Source organism: Oncorhynchus keta, chromosome 20, assembly GCF_023373465.1.
Source record: "Oncorhynchus keta strain PuntledgeMale-10-30-2019 chromosome 20, Oket_V2, whole genome shotgun sequence".
In the NCBI taxonomy this organism is placed as follows: domain Eukaryota; kingdom Metazoa; phylum Chordata; class Actinopteri; order Salmoniformes; family Salmonidae; genus Oncorhynchus; species Oncorhynchus keta.
The window spans coordinates 2,948,125-2,965,425 of record NC_068440.1 but is presented as its reverse complement, the minus strand read 5'-3'; the positions used below and the strand labels follow the sequence as shown (position 1 = coordinate 2,965,425).

The 17,301-nt window shown below is 40.5% G+C and overlaps 1 protein-coding gene across 1 annotated transcript; it reads left to right on the top strand.

Annotated features, from left to right (window-relative positions):
* Nucleotides 1-2,444: 2,444 nt before the first annotated feature.
* On the top strand, nucleotides 2,445-16,173 carry LOC118399156 (sperm acrosome membrane-associated protein 4-like). The gene is made up of 3 exons (XM_035794983.2): nucleotides 2,445-2,612; nucleotides 14,171-14,278; nucleotides 14,732-16,173. Exons 1-3 carry the CDS (start codon nucleotides 2,561-2,563, stop codon nucleotides 14,947-14,949), a joined length of 378 nt encoding a protein of 125 aa, XP_035650876.1. The 5' UTR covers nucleotides 2,445-2,560; the 3' UTR covers nucleotides 14,950-16,173.
* Nucleotides 16,174-17,301: the final 1,128 nt, after the last annotated feature.

The following is a 17,301-nucleotide window of genomic DNA, read 5'->3' as shown; positions in this document are numbered from 1 at the left end:
TGCTATTCGGTAGACGGTGGACGTTTGCTAGCTGGCTAGCTGCTGGGTAGCTGCTGCTGAATATCACTAAATATCATTACATTTGAAATCAACCAGAGCTTGAAACCCTAGGCCTATTTATTGTCTATTTTTAGTTAAATTATGGGTTGAATTGAAACAATAGCAAATGATATATAGGCCTAAATAGCATCATTGATAAAGTATGGTCACATTTAATTTGTATCTGTTAAACCTACCCTTTGGAATGTCTTCCATAGCAACAGTGAATCTAATTCCTTTTTAAGTGGAGAGATCTCTCAACAATCATTCTCACAATATCACATTGGTAATAATATCATAGCTAAGCAGGGCTTGGGAGATCAGAGGGTAGCTGTAGATAGATCAATTCTCCAGTAGGAGGTGCTGCCCAGCCTATTGTTTTTTTTTTCTGATAGTGGATATAATGTTGAAATTCTGACATTGTTTTAAATGTACAAATTCAACGTATTTTATACAAGGTTGGTCTGTTGAAATTTGGTTACCATAATGACACAATCCTGTGGTTGAAATTTCACCCTCAAAACAGTTGATTAGTTTTTTCAAATCCAATGTATTTTCCACATCACAATACGTTGACAAATTACATTGAAACAACATTGATTGAACCAGTTTGTGCCCAATGGGTTGCCCGAATAACAAGCAAACAATACACAATACATTGCGGAATGCTCTCATTTGGTGCATGATGGCCAAGCCAATGACTGAAAGAATTGTGTTTCTCTGATCACTTCAACATTCAGTGCTGGAGGACGATGGTCTCTTACCACCAGACTCCTTCAGACAGTGATCTGTCTAACATGTTGGCACAGGTTGAATTGGCATGCACATAGCTTATTATATTGCGTTGTGTGTGTCTGTGTGTGTGTGTGTGTGTGTGTGTGTGTGTGTGTACGCAAGCATATTTGAGACTTACTACTGCTGATGGAAAATTCCACACATTGACATTGGAGGTAGGTAAAGCCCCTGATCGTATGGCAGGCCTATGATGTACATACGGGGAGGGGAATATATGTACTTCGTATTAGCTGTATTTACCATAAACACCGTGGTTTAAAGAACAAACTGCCACACCTCCAAAGGATATAGACGTACGGGGAGGGAACTAGATGTACTTCGTATTAGCTGTATTTATCATAGACACCGTGGTTTAAAGAACAAACTGCCACACCTCCAAAGGATATAGACGTACAGCTAATATTATTATTGGCAAATCATTCTAATATTCCAATAGAGCTAACCTTCAAATGTAATCCGTTTAAGAATGTCAAAAATATACAAACGGTCAATGGTCACATGCACAGTAAGAAACTCGGGCCCTGCTCTTTCACAGAACAACATAGACACATTTCAGACAGGATAGGCAGCCTGAGATATCGGGAAAGATACTGGGGTGAAAACACTATGACACAGAAAATAACACAACCAATGTTTTCAGTTGCAAGATATTCATTTTTGTGTATTTGAAACGGTCTATTTGGGCCTGTTTGCTCACTTGTGTTGTTTTCCATAGGTTATTCACTTCCCCAACATTTAGATTACTTCTCCTTTCAGCAGATTAATTGGAACCAAAACGAGAAATACTGTTAACATGACGTAGGGCCTATTTTGTCTGATTCCTCATGCCTATATAATGACCTGTCGCCTACTAGGTCAAACTCATTCCACTGTGGGCCTTGAGTGTCTGCAGGTTTTAATTCCTCCCCTGATCAATTAAAGTAACTAATTGGTTGTTTGTCTTAATTGGACACGAATTGAAAGGAAATAACGAAAAACAGCAGACACTGGACCCTCCCATGGAATGAGTTTGACACCCCCTAACTAAAGAACATTGCTTATTGTCTCTTGAACACCACCATCACCTGTGCACAGGTGGGAGGGCAAATTAGGGTGTGGTGAGAGCTGGGGCTTGTTCAGCAGGAAGCAACGTGTTGGAACATTCAGAAAGAAATATGCTATGTAGAACAAACATGACTCTCCAACACAGCCCTTCCAATCTCCAAAGTGCCCGCAAGTCGTCATCAAGGATCAGCTATTTTCCCAATGTCAATCATGTGTTTAGGAGGCACTAAAACTAGCTTACTTACAATTTGTGATAAGTGTTGTTGCAGAAATAAATATGCCTATAAAATGTAACATTTTTAATAATTGCCTATGGTGGCATTTGGTATGCTGTGAATTTCTGTGATGCTGTGAATTATAAACGTTTTTTTTTAAGGGGGATGGGAGGGGGTTCATTTTGAGCACATGCTTCCCTCAAAGGTATGTCCAACGCCCTGCTCCGACATGTAGAATAAGGAATCACGTCGGCTCTATTCGTGGAATTTCTATCTGCAACGTTCAGGACGTTTTGCAACTGAACGTGGCCAAGATACCTCTACCTTGTATAACGGCGACGCGTCTGTGGTGATGGGAGGGAGGTTATAAATAGCGAGTTGGTGAAAAGCTTTGTTGTTTGAGCACATAGCTAACGGTCCATAGAGGCAAGGATAGAAACACCTGCGAAACTTCTTTTTTTTCAACGATGAACAGAATTATTCTCAGCATTTTCGCAGTTGGCCTGTGTTTTTCAGTTGGTAAGAAACAATTGCTTGTCTCATTTAGGTATCACTTTGATGCCTAAAACAATCTTCGATATGTGTGTAATGAATTGTTTAGACTAAACGGTATTCGACAATCCTCTTCATCCGAAGCTAAACTGTATTATCTTGAAATAAGACACACGATACTTTATCATATCAATAGGTTAACTTTACAGCCAATTAGAAAACGTGGATGTCGTAAGAAGCCAAATTCTGACCTTTTGCTCAATTATTGGCAAAATAACTGGTCTGATTGGTCAAAAGACCAATTACTAGTGAAAAAGATCTGAAAATCAGCTTAATTGTTTGTATTTGAAAGTTCGGATCCTCGTATCAGAGCGGGAAAGGGGCAAAGAAAAAATTGTACTAGTTTATCTGAAAAGTTCAATATATTAGTATTATGAAATTATCTGCTGCTATTTGTCCATGTTATAATGTTAACTGAATATACTGATGTGTTTTTTAGTCTTTGTATGGAAAAAAATAATGTATAATAAGAGCTTGGATTCTTCCATAAACTGGTTACAATAAAATAATCAACAGCTTTTTGAACAGTTTTACTCATCCTACTTCATTGACGTGATGGTAATGAAGTGGCCTTTATTTGAGTTTTCAATTGCCACCAATGAAACATTTGAGATTAATATCTGAAACTGATTTAATCAATCATATTACGACGCCAGGACAGCGGAGTCAATCACCACCTTCCGGAGACACCTGAAACCCCACCTCTTTAAGGAATACCTAGGATAGGATAAAGTAATCCTTCTCACCCCCCCTAAAATATTTAGATGCACTATTGTAAAGTGGCTGTTCCACTCGATGTCATAAGGTGAATGCACCAATTTGTAAGTCGCTCTGGATAAGAGCGTCTGCTAAATGACTTAAATGTAAATGTAATATTTGTTTTAGCTAAGGCACGATGCGCTTCTAGAAATGGTAACATTGTAGCTACCGTAGCCCAAGCCCTTGTTCATTACTCGGTTCCATTACACGTAGGTCATTGGAGTAAGGAGTCTAATGTGCCGTTTATGATGGAGGACGATTTATTTTCCATGAGCATGACCTTATTTCTATTACAGCATGTTGGATGCCTGTCATTCATATTCCTTTCACCCAGTTGTATTTAACATCGATAGGTCTAGGCTACTACATTTTCCCTAAACTTATCATGAGGTTGCTACAACCTAGCCTATGAAAAGTTTACAAAGTAGGAGCACACAGGTGAGAGAAATTCTTGGACAGACAGTGACTCATGCCTGTAATCCTTAGTCCAACAGTTGAAAACGAGAGTATCATTTGGACAAATTCCGTTTATTAACTTAACCCCGCTTCGTTTTTTCGGTTGAAACATTAACAGAATCGGCCAAATTAATACACCCCTGATCACGCATAAACACAGTTCACTTTAATTGTAGCCACGTATCCATTGTAGTCTGTACTCACCTTTCCCCTTCGTTTGTGGACTTCAGTGAACACATCAGCTGTATGTGACCTAGAATAACTTTTCCAAGCCAAACCATGTCATAACTGTTACACAGCCTACATCCTTGTCCCCTTATTAGCTAAAATAATGTCCTAGTTAACATAGCTAATAGAACTAATACATTAGTAAACCCATTACAATCATGCAGTAATGTTGCTTTGTAGTCAGTCAGCAGTTAGCAAATGACATACCCAAATCTAACTGCCTGTAGCTCAGGACCTGAAGCAAGAATATGCACATTCTTGATACCATTTGAAAGGAAACGCTTTAAATTTAGTGTAAATGTGAAATTAATGTCAGAGAATGTAACAGATTAGGATCTGGTAAGAGACAATAAAAAGACAACACTCAATTTTTTCATCTTTGAAATGCAAGTGAAATGTCAATGTATTATTCCAGGTTAGGTGCAATTTTAATATTTGCCACTAGATGGCAGCAGTGTATGGACAGTTTTAGACTGAACCATTGCACTTCTGTTCAATGTTGTATCAAGTCTTCCCAAACGTGCCTAATTGATACATTTTCAATTTCATAACTGTGCGCACTCCTCAAATAGCATGGTATTCTTTCACTGTATAAGCTACTGTAAATTGGACAGTGCAGTTATTTTAAGATTTTAAGCTTTCTGCCCATATCAGATATGTCTGGGAAATGTTCTTGTTACTTACAACCTAGAAGAAAAAGAAACGCGCACCTATTTAGGCGAGGTGCTGGCTAGCGGCGTAAACTTCAAAATAAAAGAGCCGCACACTCTAGGAGCTCAGATGCAAAAATTTAATTACCAACAGCCAAGCTGTCTTCATCAGGGTCTAATCACAAACCCTGCGGAATGACTCGTTTATATAGTGTCAGAAGACACAGGTGTCTGTAATCATGGCCATGAGTGGCCTAATATCATTGTTTTATTCTCAGATATTAAAATGGCATACAAAGAACAGCAAACAAACAACAAATGGATAGCATACGATCATAGATTCATTTTAGACTACACAAGCTTACAAACGACTACAATGGCAAAGTAACAATCACAAGAATGGCTTCAGATCAGTCTACATTGAGACTGAAGGGAGCAAGGGTCTTTAAGTTAAAGATCCAGGCAGTCTCTCGTTTTAACAATAAATTATCAAGGTCACGCCCTCTCCTAGGGAGGGTGACATGTTCGATGCCAATATAACGCAGAAACGAAATCGAGTGGCCTGCCTCCAAAAAGTGGGCCGCAACTGGGTAAGTAAAGTTTTTGCACCTAATGGTGCTACGATGCTCTGAGATGCGTACTTTTAATTTGCGCTTTGTTTTACCCACATAATTTTTACCACAAGTTACAAGATAAATAACTGCCTTAGTGGAGCACGTAATAACACCTTTTGATTGGGATCGATTTTGTGAGTTTGTGGGTGTTTTAAGGATCTACATTTATAATTGCCATTGCATTGAGCACAGCCATTACACTTGTAATTTCCTTCCAGTAGGGGCGCGAAGACGTTGTTCAGGAATATCTTGGTCGTAAATCAGTTTACCAATTGGTCTCTAAGATTTCTGCCCCGTGAGAATATGACCAAGGGAATGTCCAAAAACACATTACCGAGACATCGGATTTTAGAATGTGCCAATGGTTGTGAACGGTCAGGAGTAACGGTACCATCAGGCTCCTTAAGAGTACCTCTTGGGCTAATGTAGCCCATTTTGTAAACCTGGGATGACTTGACCCTTATTGACTATATAGACTATATGGTCAGCAGATAACAATGCTTTATGAAGGAATGTCATCAATTATTTATTTATGGTTAAATGGATAGTTAACCCAAATTACAGAATAAAATTGGTTTCCTTACCCTGTAAGCAGTCTATGGACAAGGTATGACAGCGATCCAGGCTTTGGTTTTCTTCACCTGGCCACTTTCAAATGCTAACTTTTTTCCCTTTTTTTTCAATTACATTTCCAAAACACCCTAAAGTATCTGTTCACCTCAATGAAGCTAGGCTACTTATAGATTTGGATATGAAGTGGAAACGCTAATAGCGGTACCACTGACTTGCATTGGATTTGTGCTAAAAAGTTTGAGACAGTGGCCAGATCGGTAGGCCTATACTACAAAGCAGGATCGATGAGTGAGTTAGTCAGCTAAACTTGATAAACAACTCTTTATTTTCTGATTTTAATGAAGAAAGCTGATGTTTAAAGTAAATTGGACTATTCCAATTTCAAGCCGGTCTTGAAAAAAAGTTAGCTGGCGTACTCATTTATCCTGCTATGTAGTAATTGGTATTTTATTAGGGATCCCGATTCGCTGCTCCCAAGGCAGCTACTCTACTCTTCCTGGGATCCAAACACATTAAGACACTTATTACACACAACAAAGGATAAAACATTACATAAACTGTCACACCACCACATCCACAACACAATGTATGATACCACTACACAACAATATTAGTGAACGTGTGCCATCTCTTCAGTCCCCACTGTTTCATAGTGTGGAGAAAAAATATATAATAATCTGCTTCTACTGTTTGACTCAGTTACCTGATGTGGAATAGAGTTCCATGTAGTGATGGCTCTATGTAGTACTGTGCACCTCCCATAGTCTGTTCTGGACTTGTGGATTGTGAAGAGACCTCTGGCATGTCTTGTGAGGTATGCATGTGTGTCTGAGCTGTGTGCTTGTAGTTTAAACAGACCGCTCGGTACATTCAGCTTGTCAACACCTCGAACAAAAACAAGCCGTGATGAAGTCAATCTCTCCTCTACTTTGAGCCATGAACTTGACATGCATGTCATTAATGCTAGCTCTCCAGGCAAGGCAGCAACATATGGTAGCAGCACAAAACATGGTACAAACATTGGGCACAGACAGCACAAAGGGCAAGAAGGTTGAGTCATCTGAAAAGTAAGGGGCCTAAACGGCTGCCCTGGGGAATGTTGGAGTGGCTTCCATTAAAGAACACCATCTGTGTTCTGTTAGACAGGTAAATCTATCCACAATATAGCAGGGGGTGTAACGCTATAACAGGATTTTCAGGCAGCAGACTATGATCGTTAATGTCAAAAGCCACACAACAGCCCCGACAATCGTTTGATAATTTTCTCAGCCAATCAGTCATTTGTGTAAGTTCTATGCTTGTTGAATGACCTTCCCTATAAGTGGAAGTTTTCTAAGGGTTGATAACGGGCTGATTGGTCGGCTATTTGAGCCAGTTAAGGGGGCTTTACTATTCTTGGGTAGCGGAAATTCTTTAACTTCTCTCCAGGCCTGAAGGCGCACACTTTCTAGTAGGCTTAGATTGAAGAAATGGCAACTAGGAGTGGCAATATCGTCCGCTATTATCCTCAGTAATTTTCCATTCAAGTTCAGACCCTGGTGGCGTGTAAGTATATCCTAATCTTCCTAGATTTGCACACACTGTAACATAGAATTTCTATTGTGTTACTGACTATACGTTTGTTTACCCCATGTGGAACTGTTTTTGGCGCTTTGCTTTATCTTGGCCTGGTCACAGTTGTAAATGAACTTGTTTTCAACTGGCCTACCTGATTAATTAATGGTGAAATAAAATGCATTGTAAAAATCCCTCCGGTAAAGAATAACATGTAATGCTAACAGGCTAAGGAAACTTCATAATTTGGGTGAACTATACCTTTAATTTGCCATGAGACTCTTAGTCCTAACTTGGTGGCTCTTTATCTTTCTTTTTTTTTTTCGGTGAATTCATTCCACCCCATTTTATGTTTAGGGTTGGTATGTGTGGTTTGTCAAACCCTTAGGCACAGATCCAGGCATACTAGACTCGCCTAGATTGCGTGTCAGAACCTGTCCACATTATGCATCTGATTTTTAAAGGCTTGCCGTTTTTGTGTGACCCATAGTTTTAAATACCTTAGTTCCGCGAAGCATGCCTTTGTCCCAGCTCTGGTTTCAAACCACACCCTTACTATAGGATTTTCTGCAATCATCGACCTTGACTGAGTTCTTCCTGAATTGTGACTATGTAAGAATCAAAATGACACAATTTCTGGCCTCATTCCTCATGATTTTTACCAAATATTTTCAGAACATGATTTCATACATTTGCATAGGTTCCCCTGAAGTTTTTTTGTCAGTGAAACTAAGACCGTATGCGAATGTAACGTTGCTCGCTTACTCTTTTGGCTCTGTTCAGTGTAATACTCTGGGGTGTATTCACTAGAAAACAAGTGGGAGGGGCCTACCTGAATGTGTGCAATAGAAACTAGTTTTGCAAATGTTGATACCTTTATCTGAATCCCACAGTTCTTACCTTTCTAACAGTACTAAGGATGTGTTTGTAGGACTTTTGTAAACTTAACTGTACTTTGAGGGCAGTATACAATATGTATAGTTTAGAAAATGCCACCAGATGGCGGCAGAGTAAAAGGTTTAACCTTTCAGGGACATGGTGTAGAACTAGTGTGCATTGCTGACACCCTCAAGGTAAAACATTTTACTTGACTACGGGAATTATGGTACACTATGAACACAACAGTATGTGGATACCCTTTGAAATTAGTGGACGTGGCTATTTTAGCCACCATTGCAGACGGGTGTATAAATCAATCACACAGCCACACAATCTCCATAGACAAACATTGGTTTGAATGGCCTTACTGAAGAGCCCAGTGACATTGAACGTGGCACCGCCGTAGGATGCCATCTTAAACTAAAGTTTGGTGGCGGAGGAATAATGGTCTGGGGCTGTTTCATGGTTCGGACCCCTTAGTTCCAGTGAAGGAAAATCTAATGCTACAGCATACAATGCCATTCTTGACGATTCTGTGCTACCAACTTTGGCAACAGTTCGGGGAAGGCCCTTTCCTGTTTCAGCATGACAATTCCCCCGTGCACAAAGCGAGGGCCATACAGAACTGTCGATCGGTGTGAAAGAACTTGACTGGCCTGCAGAGCCCTGACCCCAACCCCATCGAACACCTTTGGGATAAATTTGAACGCCAACTGTAAGCAGGCCTAATCACCCAACATCCGTGCTCGACCTCACTAATGCTCTTGTGGCTGAATGGAAGCAAGTCCTCGCAGCAATGTTCCAACATCTAGTGGAAAGCCTTTCCAGAAGAGTAGAGGCTGTTGTAGCAGCAACGGTTGACCAACTCTATATTAATGCCCCTTATTTTGGAATTATGTGTTTGATGAGCAGGTGTCAACTATGAAAATAAAGAGTCGCACACTCCATATATAAACTCCCAGTAATTTATTGGCTATTTAAATACTTTTGCTAATGTAGTGTAACCTTTTTTTAGAGAACATTTAGGGGAAACAGAAATTGGGAAAGGCAAACGATACTAAATACTTTGGCTTTTGCTCGGCTTTACTGAACACAGGTTGGAATGAACATTGGAATAGTTCCTTTATTTGTAAAGGATTTTAGGCGTAAGCAAATGTTTTGTGTACTATATGTCCAGATTATTTAAATAAGATGAGACTTGCTCAGTTGAGACAACATTAGACCACTTAAAATGAATAGAATCATCACATCCATAAAGCCACTGTCCTCTCCTTCTCAATTGTTTTGTTGCACTGTACATCATGGTGGGCCTTAGAACTGGGAGATGCGTAACCAATTGTTCTGAATAACCTGATCGGTTATTTTACGGAATCCTGATCTACCTTCTCGTTCACTATAATTCAATACACAATGTTTGTTGAAAGCCTTGATCTGCCTGGTCAAGGCTCTAGATTACAACACACCATGGGAGTCTCATCAGGCAACATTGTCATCAGGTGGACAACTTTTGGTACTCATGTTAGAAATCTATCAAGTCTGTTTTGCTCATTTATAAGCCTGATGAGATGAGTATCTGCAAATGTAGTGTTTTTGTACAATGACGTGAGAAGCGTATGTCCAACAGTAACACAGGGAGAATGTTTCCTTATGCTACCAGTTTACTTTAGGCAACTTTGTCAAGATGGCATTTTGTCTGTTTTCACAGAATGTTGCCTTGCATCCAGTGGTGCAAAAAGTACCCAGTTGTCATACTGTAATTTTACTCAGGTAATAGAAAAGGACTCTCGTGACAGTCACCCAGTAAAATACTACTTGAGTAAAAGTATTTGATTTTAAATCTACGTAAGTATCAAAAGTAAATGTTATTGTTAAAGTATAAATCATTTCAAGTTCCTTTTTTTTATATTAAGAAAACAAGACCGTATTGGCACACCAACACAGATGTAATTTACAAATTAAGAATGTGTCTTTAGTGAGTCCGCCAGATCAGAGGCAGTAAGGGATGACCAGGAATGTTCCCTTTTTAAGTGTGTGAATGGACCATATCTGTCCTGCTAAGCATTCAACATGTAACATACTTTTGGGTGTCAGGGATCATGTATGGAATAAAAAGTACATTTTCTTTAGGATTGTAGTAAAGTAAGTTTTCAAATATAAATGAAGTACAGATACATCAAAAATACAACTTAGTACTTTACACCGCTGCTTGCGTAAAACTCCTTACAGAACATAAACACCCGACAATATACAAAAACATAAATAGGGCTGAGGACTGTACAGGGCACTATACAACTGATTATCAGGTCTGTTTTGTTGGCTTGGTAGTTTGAATGGAATCCATGCAATACTGCATAGGCCCACAAGGAGTTTTCTTTCGGATGGGGGGAATTTAAGATGCTTGAATGTTGCTACAGGCCAATAAAATTCCCCATTACTATTTTGTGACATGGTAATCTTGTGTATTTATCAGTCTGCCTTACACTTTGTCCATGTAATAATAATTTGCCTTATATGGTATAACACAAACCATATTGTTTCTAATAATGTACGTCCTAAACATATAGTATGTCCAGTCTGCCTTAAAGTATAACCTTTTGACAGTCATAGGCCACTTTTTTTTTTTGTGCATTTTTTTTAGGGTGAGTTGTATGAGCAACTGTTTATTCATACTCAATGTTCACTGTCCTCTTAAAAGGCAACAATGGTGGAGACCATTATTAAGATGGTGCTTGTGTGGTGAACATTCCCCATGATGACGAATATAGACTCAGACGACCATTATGGTGCCTCAGTCAGTTCCCATATGACTCACGTCTCCCCATACTCTTGCGTGTCCGAACAAGGCTTGTGTGCTCATCCTTAACCCCTTCATTGCGTTCAGTAAATTACCTGTTGTGGCAGGAATGCAGCCAACTGTAAGCCTAGGCGTAGTTGTGTTTGCGCAACCTGACTGTCCATGTTTTTGTGAGGTGGTGACCGATTGGTGGGTGGATGGGAGAGACTGGGTAACTGGTTTGACTGGATTTGTGAAGGGTAATGTAAAGGTGCGGCCCCAAGACTGACAGAAACATTCATGTCATGACTCATGTACGTTACTATGCACAGTATGGCAACCTTGTTTGGTGTGCTTCCAGGAGCTGAGCCTGTAGGTTGTTGTACGTACTGTACTGGTAGGGGAATTAGCATTCTCATTGAGGACAATTTATTGTTTTTCACTCATGGGGACGGTTTCCCAGACACATTTAAGTCTAGTCTTGAACTAAAAAGCATGGTCAAAATAGCTTTGTAGTCCAGGACTACGCTTGATTTGTGTCTGGGGAAACCGTCACTTAGTCTGAGTTTACACAGGCAGTCCAACTCTGCTCTTTAGAACAATTATTGTCAAAAGAGCTGCTCTGATTGGTCAGAAGACCAATAAGTGGAAAAAATATCAGCATTTGGCTGCTTTTAGGTCAAAGCATTAAGTGGGAAGGTTGACAAGTGGAAGTTTACTTGTGCGCTTACATTTGTCCCGTCTGCCTTCTCTGGGTATTCCCTCAAGGATGTCTTGTTGGAACGACACCTTATTTCATATTTTAACCTAAAGAATGGAATTCAATGATTGAATGATCAGCTCAAATGGCAACAATATGTTTTGATACACTGAGTGGCTTTAAAGTTGGATAAAAGCTGAATCAATGTCTGCAAGGTCACAATGATACTTTGTCATGTAGTGCATCAAAGACCGTGGACAGCTGCTTGTCGAACATGTCATTCCAAAACCATGGGCATAAATATGGAGTTGGTCCCCCCTCCTTGCTGCTATAATTTGAGAAGGCTTTCCACTAGATGTTGGAGCATTGCTGTGGGAACTTGCTTCCATTCAGCCAGGAGCATTACTGAGGTCAGGCACTGATGTTGGGCGACTAGGCCTGGCTCGCAGTCGGCGTTCCATTTCATCCAAAAGGTGATCAATGGGGGTTGAGGTCAGGTCTCTGTGCAGACCAGAAGTTCTTTCACACCGATCTCGACAAACCATTTGTGTATGGACCTCAATTTATGCACAGGGGCATTGTCATGCTGAAAAAGGAAAGGGGCTTCCCTGAACTGTTGCCACAAAGTTGGAAGCACACTCATCTAGAATGTCATTGTACACTGTAGTGTTAAGGTTTCCTTTCATTGGAACTAAGGGGCCAAGCTCAAACAATAAAGCATCCCCAGATCATTATTCCTCCTTCCACCAAACTTTACAGTTTGCACTATGCATTGGGGCAGATGGTTCTCCTGGCAGCCGCCAAACCCAGATTTGTCCATCGGCCTGCCAGATGGTGAAGAGCATTCTCTGGAGTGATGAATCACGTTTCCACTCGAGTCCAATGGTGCCGAGCTTTACACCACACCAACTAACGCTTGGCGTTGGGCATGGTGATCTTCAGGTGTGTGCGGCTGCTAGGCCTTGCAAACCAATTTCATGATGCTCCCGACGAACGTTTATTGTGCTGACGTTGCTTCGAGGCAATTTGGAACTTGGTTGTGAGTGTTGCAACAGACAGACTATTTTACGCGCTTCAGCACTTGGGGTTCCCATTCTGTGAGCTTATGTGGCCTACCACTTCGTGGCTGAGAAGTTATTGCCCCTAGACGTTTCCACTTCACAACAACCGCACTTGCAGCTCTAACAGGGCAGAAATGACGAACTGACTTAAGGTGGCATCCTATGACAGTGCTACATTAAGTCACTGAGCTCTTCAGTAAGGCCATTCTACTGCCAATGTTTGTCTATGGAGATTGCATGGCGGCAGTGCTCGCTTTTATACACCTGTCAGCAATGGGTGTGGCTGAAATGACCGATTCCACTAATTGGGTGTACACATACTTTTGTGTGTGTGTATATATTGTGTGGAACATGACACCCAAGCAGTTGAGTCATCTGGTTGGATTGTGGAGATCCACTCACATTCAATGGAAGTTTGGTGGGGTTTTTTTGTAACCTGAGTCTGAACTCATCTGCGATGGGGTGTAACCGAAACCAGTGTTTGGGCGGGGGGGTGGGGGGCAGGCTTCTGAATAGTGCTTTTACAACCTTTCTTAGCAACCCAACGTTCCTTGGTTCAATCAAATTGCTTTTTGTCCACCAGACATTGATAATTGAAGGTCATACCATGTTTTCCTGCTTTCATGGAAAGGCATATATTTTTCTGGTTGACGTGCACACACTGGTATATACGTACACTGTTATGTTTACCTTGTCACACGACTTGATGGCCAGGTTTTGAACTCCTAAGGTACTGCATGTTTCTGGGAGGGTTATTTGAATAAGTCAACTTGCTCAGGGACTTGCAACTAATTGGTTGAATTTATGGTTGTTGCGTTCATTCAGTTCACTCTGTAGTTTCCGGCAGACCATTCCTCTGCCCCCTAAAACAACTACACTACTTGTTTATAAAAGTAGGGTAGTTCCCTGACCCGATTTTGCTATGTTTTGGAGTGGTGCTTACTGGGAAGCAGCCATTTTGTCTGTCCCCATCAAAAGCTACACAACTTTGTTTTGAGTAGTGAACAAATATTCAAACAACCCATGCATGCCCTTCTATGATTAACCATAATGGTACCTACGCAGGTTGGACCCTTCATCCATTGAAGTGAACAAAACCGGGGGGGAGTCGACGACTAAACCGCTGTTTGGCCCATGTTAACAGACTGTCTCAATGATGTAGGATTGCATCAACACGCATTGGGTCATCTACAAGAATGTTTCCTTGAACATGATGATTTGTAGAATGGCATGGCAATGTATTGCTTGGTTTTTATTTCTCCTGCTTTCTCATCCTAGGCCAGGCTCTGCAGTGCTTCAACTGTGAGCTCTGCGTCTTCAACTTGTTCCAGACCAAAGTCACCTGCGGCGCTGACGAGCAATGTTTCAACGGTGTCGGAAAAGCAGGTAAGGACTGGCTGACCAGGTCATTGGTGTCTTACATTGTAATCATTTAGCAGATACTCTTATCCAGCGCAACTTAGTGCGTTCAACATCCATATAGCAGGCATTGCAAGTAAGGGATTTCCTCAATAAGTAGCTTACAGTATCAGCGAAATTGGTAAAAGACAAGTGCAAGTTTGCTACAAAGACCAGTACAACAGTAAGTTTTATTGTCTGTTTTTGCACCTTTAAGAGCCTCTGTCCTCTTCAGAAGCCAACAAGGAAGGAAGACAACCTGCTACCATCCCTTTGCAGATGCTAAAATTTCACTTGTCAGCTTTCTGCCTTGGGGCAAAAAGCTTATGGAAAACCACTTACGATTCCTAGTTTGTTGGTTTATGCGCCGCTTGGCACGACGATGCCCAAGTAATTAAGTCAAGAGGCACCACATTATTATTTATGTCTTTTCATCCACAGCTCAGGTTTTGGACATCAAGTCAAAAGGCTGCCTGAAAATGAACGACTGCAACAAGGTGTCTACAACCAAGTTCCCTTCCATTTCCAACGTCACAGTCTACAGCGTAAACAAGACTTGCTGTAGCTCGGACCTGTGTAACGCTGCCCCGGGCCAGCCCCGAATGAGAATCCTGCACCTGGCCCTCGCCACCACCTTCATGACCAAAGTCCTAGTGTAAGGGGGGGGGGGGGCTCTGGCCTATACATATACAGAGGTTGATACGCATGTAGGTTGATGGTTCACACATGCCAACATTAGCAGCAATCTGTCCATGTATAGAAGTCCTGCATTATCTTATATAATTTAGGCCAAGGAGGAAACATTTAGTGTATCATACCATCTAAACTTCAATTATTTCCACTAAAAAAATAGATTTGTCCTTGATGCCTCTGGAAATCTCGAAATTAGGTTTATTGCTCACTTGGAAATGCAGTCAGATTAGCTTTTCCCTGACCCTCATTCCGTTGCACTTACACACTACGAAAAACATTCAATTAAATGGAATGTTCACATACAATAGGCAACTTTTCATCAACTTAATTGAGCAGATGTCTTCTGGCACTTTATTAGGATGAAGCGCTTCAGTCATTATACTGTATAACCAATGAATGTGTATACTGACTGATTCTTTCATCTTCAATAGGGAGCTCCGCTAACAAAGACAATATTTACCAACTTTGGTGTTGGTTATACCTGCTTGTACAGTAGGTGTCATGGGTGATGGACTGCATTCAGTGTTGTCCCAATTGCCACGCTCTATTATACAGTATCCCTGAGGCTAATGTATACATTAAAGGTTAAGTACATGCCATTTCAGTCCATGTTAATTTCAGATGAATGCTAATTTCAAACCACTATTTCAATTTGATGTTCAATGTTAATGAGCTGATTATCCAGCCACTTGGTGTTGGGGAGCTCCACTGATCACCCGAATTACAATTAATCATGCAATTGCTCTATGATCATGTTTCCCCCATTGGATGACCTAGACCAAAGGAGGCCAGTTGCTAAACTAGTCTCTGTACCTAGAAAGGGCAAACAATGTGGTTAATCTTGTTTTGACTGGGAATTGTATCTTTGTCCACCCTGCATATTCCTTTTTGCCTAAAGTAATACTTGTATTTGTATGGCAATATTAGAATGTAGGTGTAGATAATTAAATCAAGCTTTATAAATGCTATTTTTATTAATAGGATTTTCTAGGTTAATTAGAAATTTGTCACTTGTTTAGGAAGAACTGTCTACTAATTTGATGTACTAACTGTAAATGGCTTGACTGGTTAGGTAAATATGAAACATTTTATTTTTGAAAACCTATTTTTAAACTGTAAATGTGTATAATGTACGTGATTGCTGGGTGACTGCAAAACATAAATGATTAAAGCTTCTACAAAATCCCTTACCACCTTCTTTGCTTTTGTCTATCGGCGTCATGACTTTTATCCACGCCCAAACAAACCCTTCACGCCAGTTCTGTTTAACAGCTGGCAGGAAGTGCACTAAACCTTTCATATCTCTATTTTAACACTTGTTACATTTGAAAGTATGAAAACAAACCATGGGTCAACATCAAATGCTGCAACCACAGTATTTTGCATTACAATATTAAATCGGACAATTGGGAAATGGCTCACATATTAACCATTTTCTCTAATGGGAAAATGTAGTGGATGTTTTTATCTTTTTCAATGACTATTCATGCTTAGCCCTGCCAATCAGATGAGCCCCTGCTGTCCTTGTCACGCATGCTCATGTCTTAATGGAATGTTTTTATTCTATTCATGAAAGGCAAACTCATCATACTTATATCATTCCATGGATTGACCCAAGATAATTGACCCTGTTATTGTAAAGATGTCACTTTTTTTTTTACCACTAACCTGTCTATTTAAAGCTTGTGAAGCTGGTATTTATTTGCAGGGGGCTTGTCCTCTGCATTAGGAACCACCTTCGGTGAGGTTTAACAGCAGTTGGCATCCAATATTAATAGTGCATTTCCAGCCACCAATGAATTGTACTGGAGTATAAATGTGTTATACTTTGTTACAAAAAGGGGAAATAAAAAATGACCCTGCCAACTAACCTTATACTCCAAAACCCACCACCACATTACACTATTTTGATCCTACACCAGGTTGGCGCCCTAGGAGGATGGGACACTACCATTTAACACACCCTGTAACTCTTCTGCAGTAAAATCTCAAATCCAAGTACTTCTCTGCAGCTGCCACAACTATTTTCTCTGATTCCATTTCTGCAGTACAGTTAAAAACCATGCCAATGGATGCTAAAAGGCCAACCTTCCTGAAGCATATTTAAGTTGGGCAAAAGTTTACTACACACCGGGAGCCTCTTAGGAACCCTCACCCTTGACCCATCTTCCTGTACTTCACTGTCTCAGCAAACACCTTCTGTACAAATCTGACCCTGGCAACCTCCACCTGCTTCTCTTGCACCTTTGATCCCCAGCATGGGCATCATACAGTTAACACACACTCCTTCTTTCACCAATACTTCATAATCCCTTGTC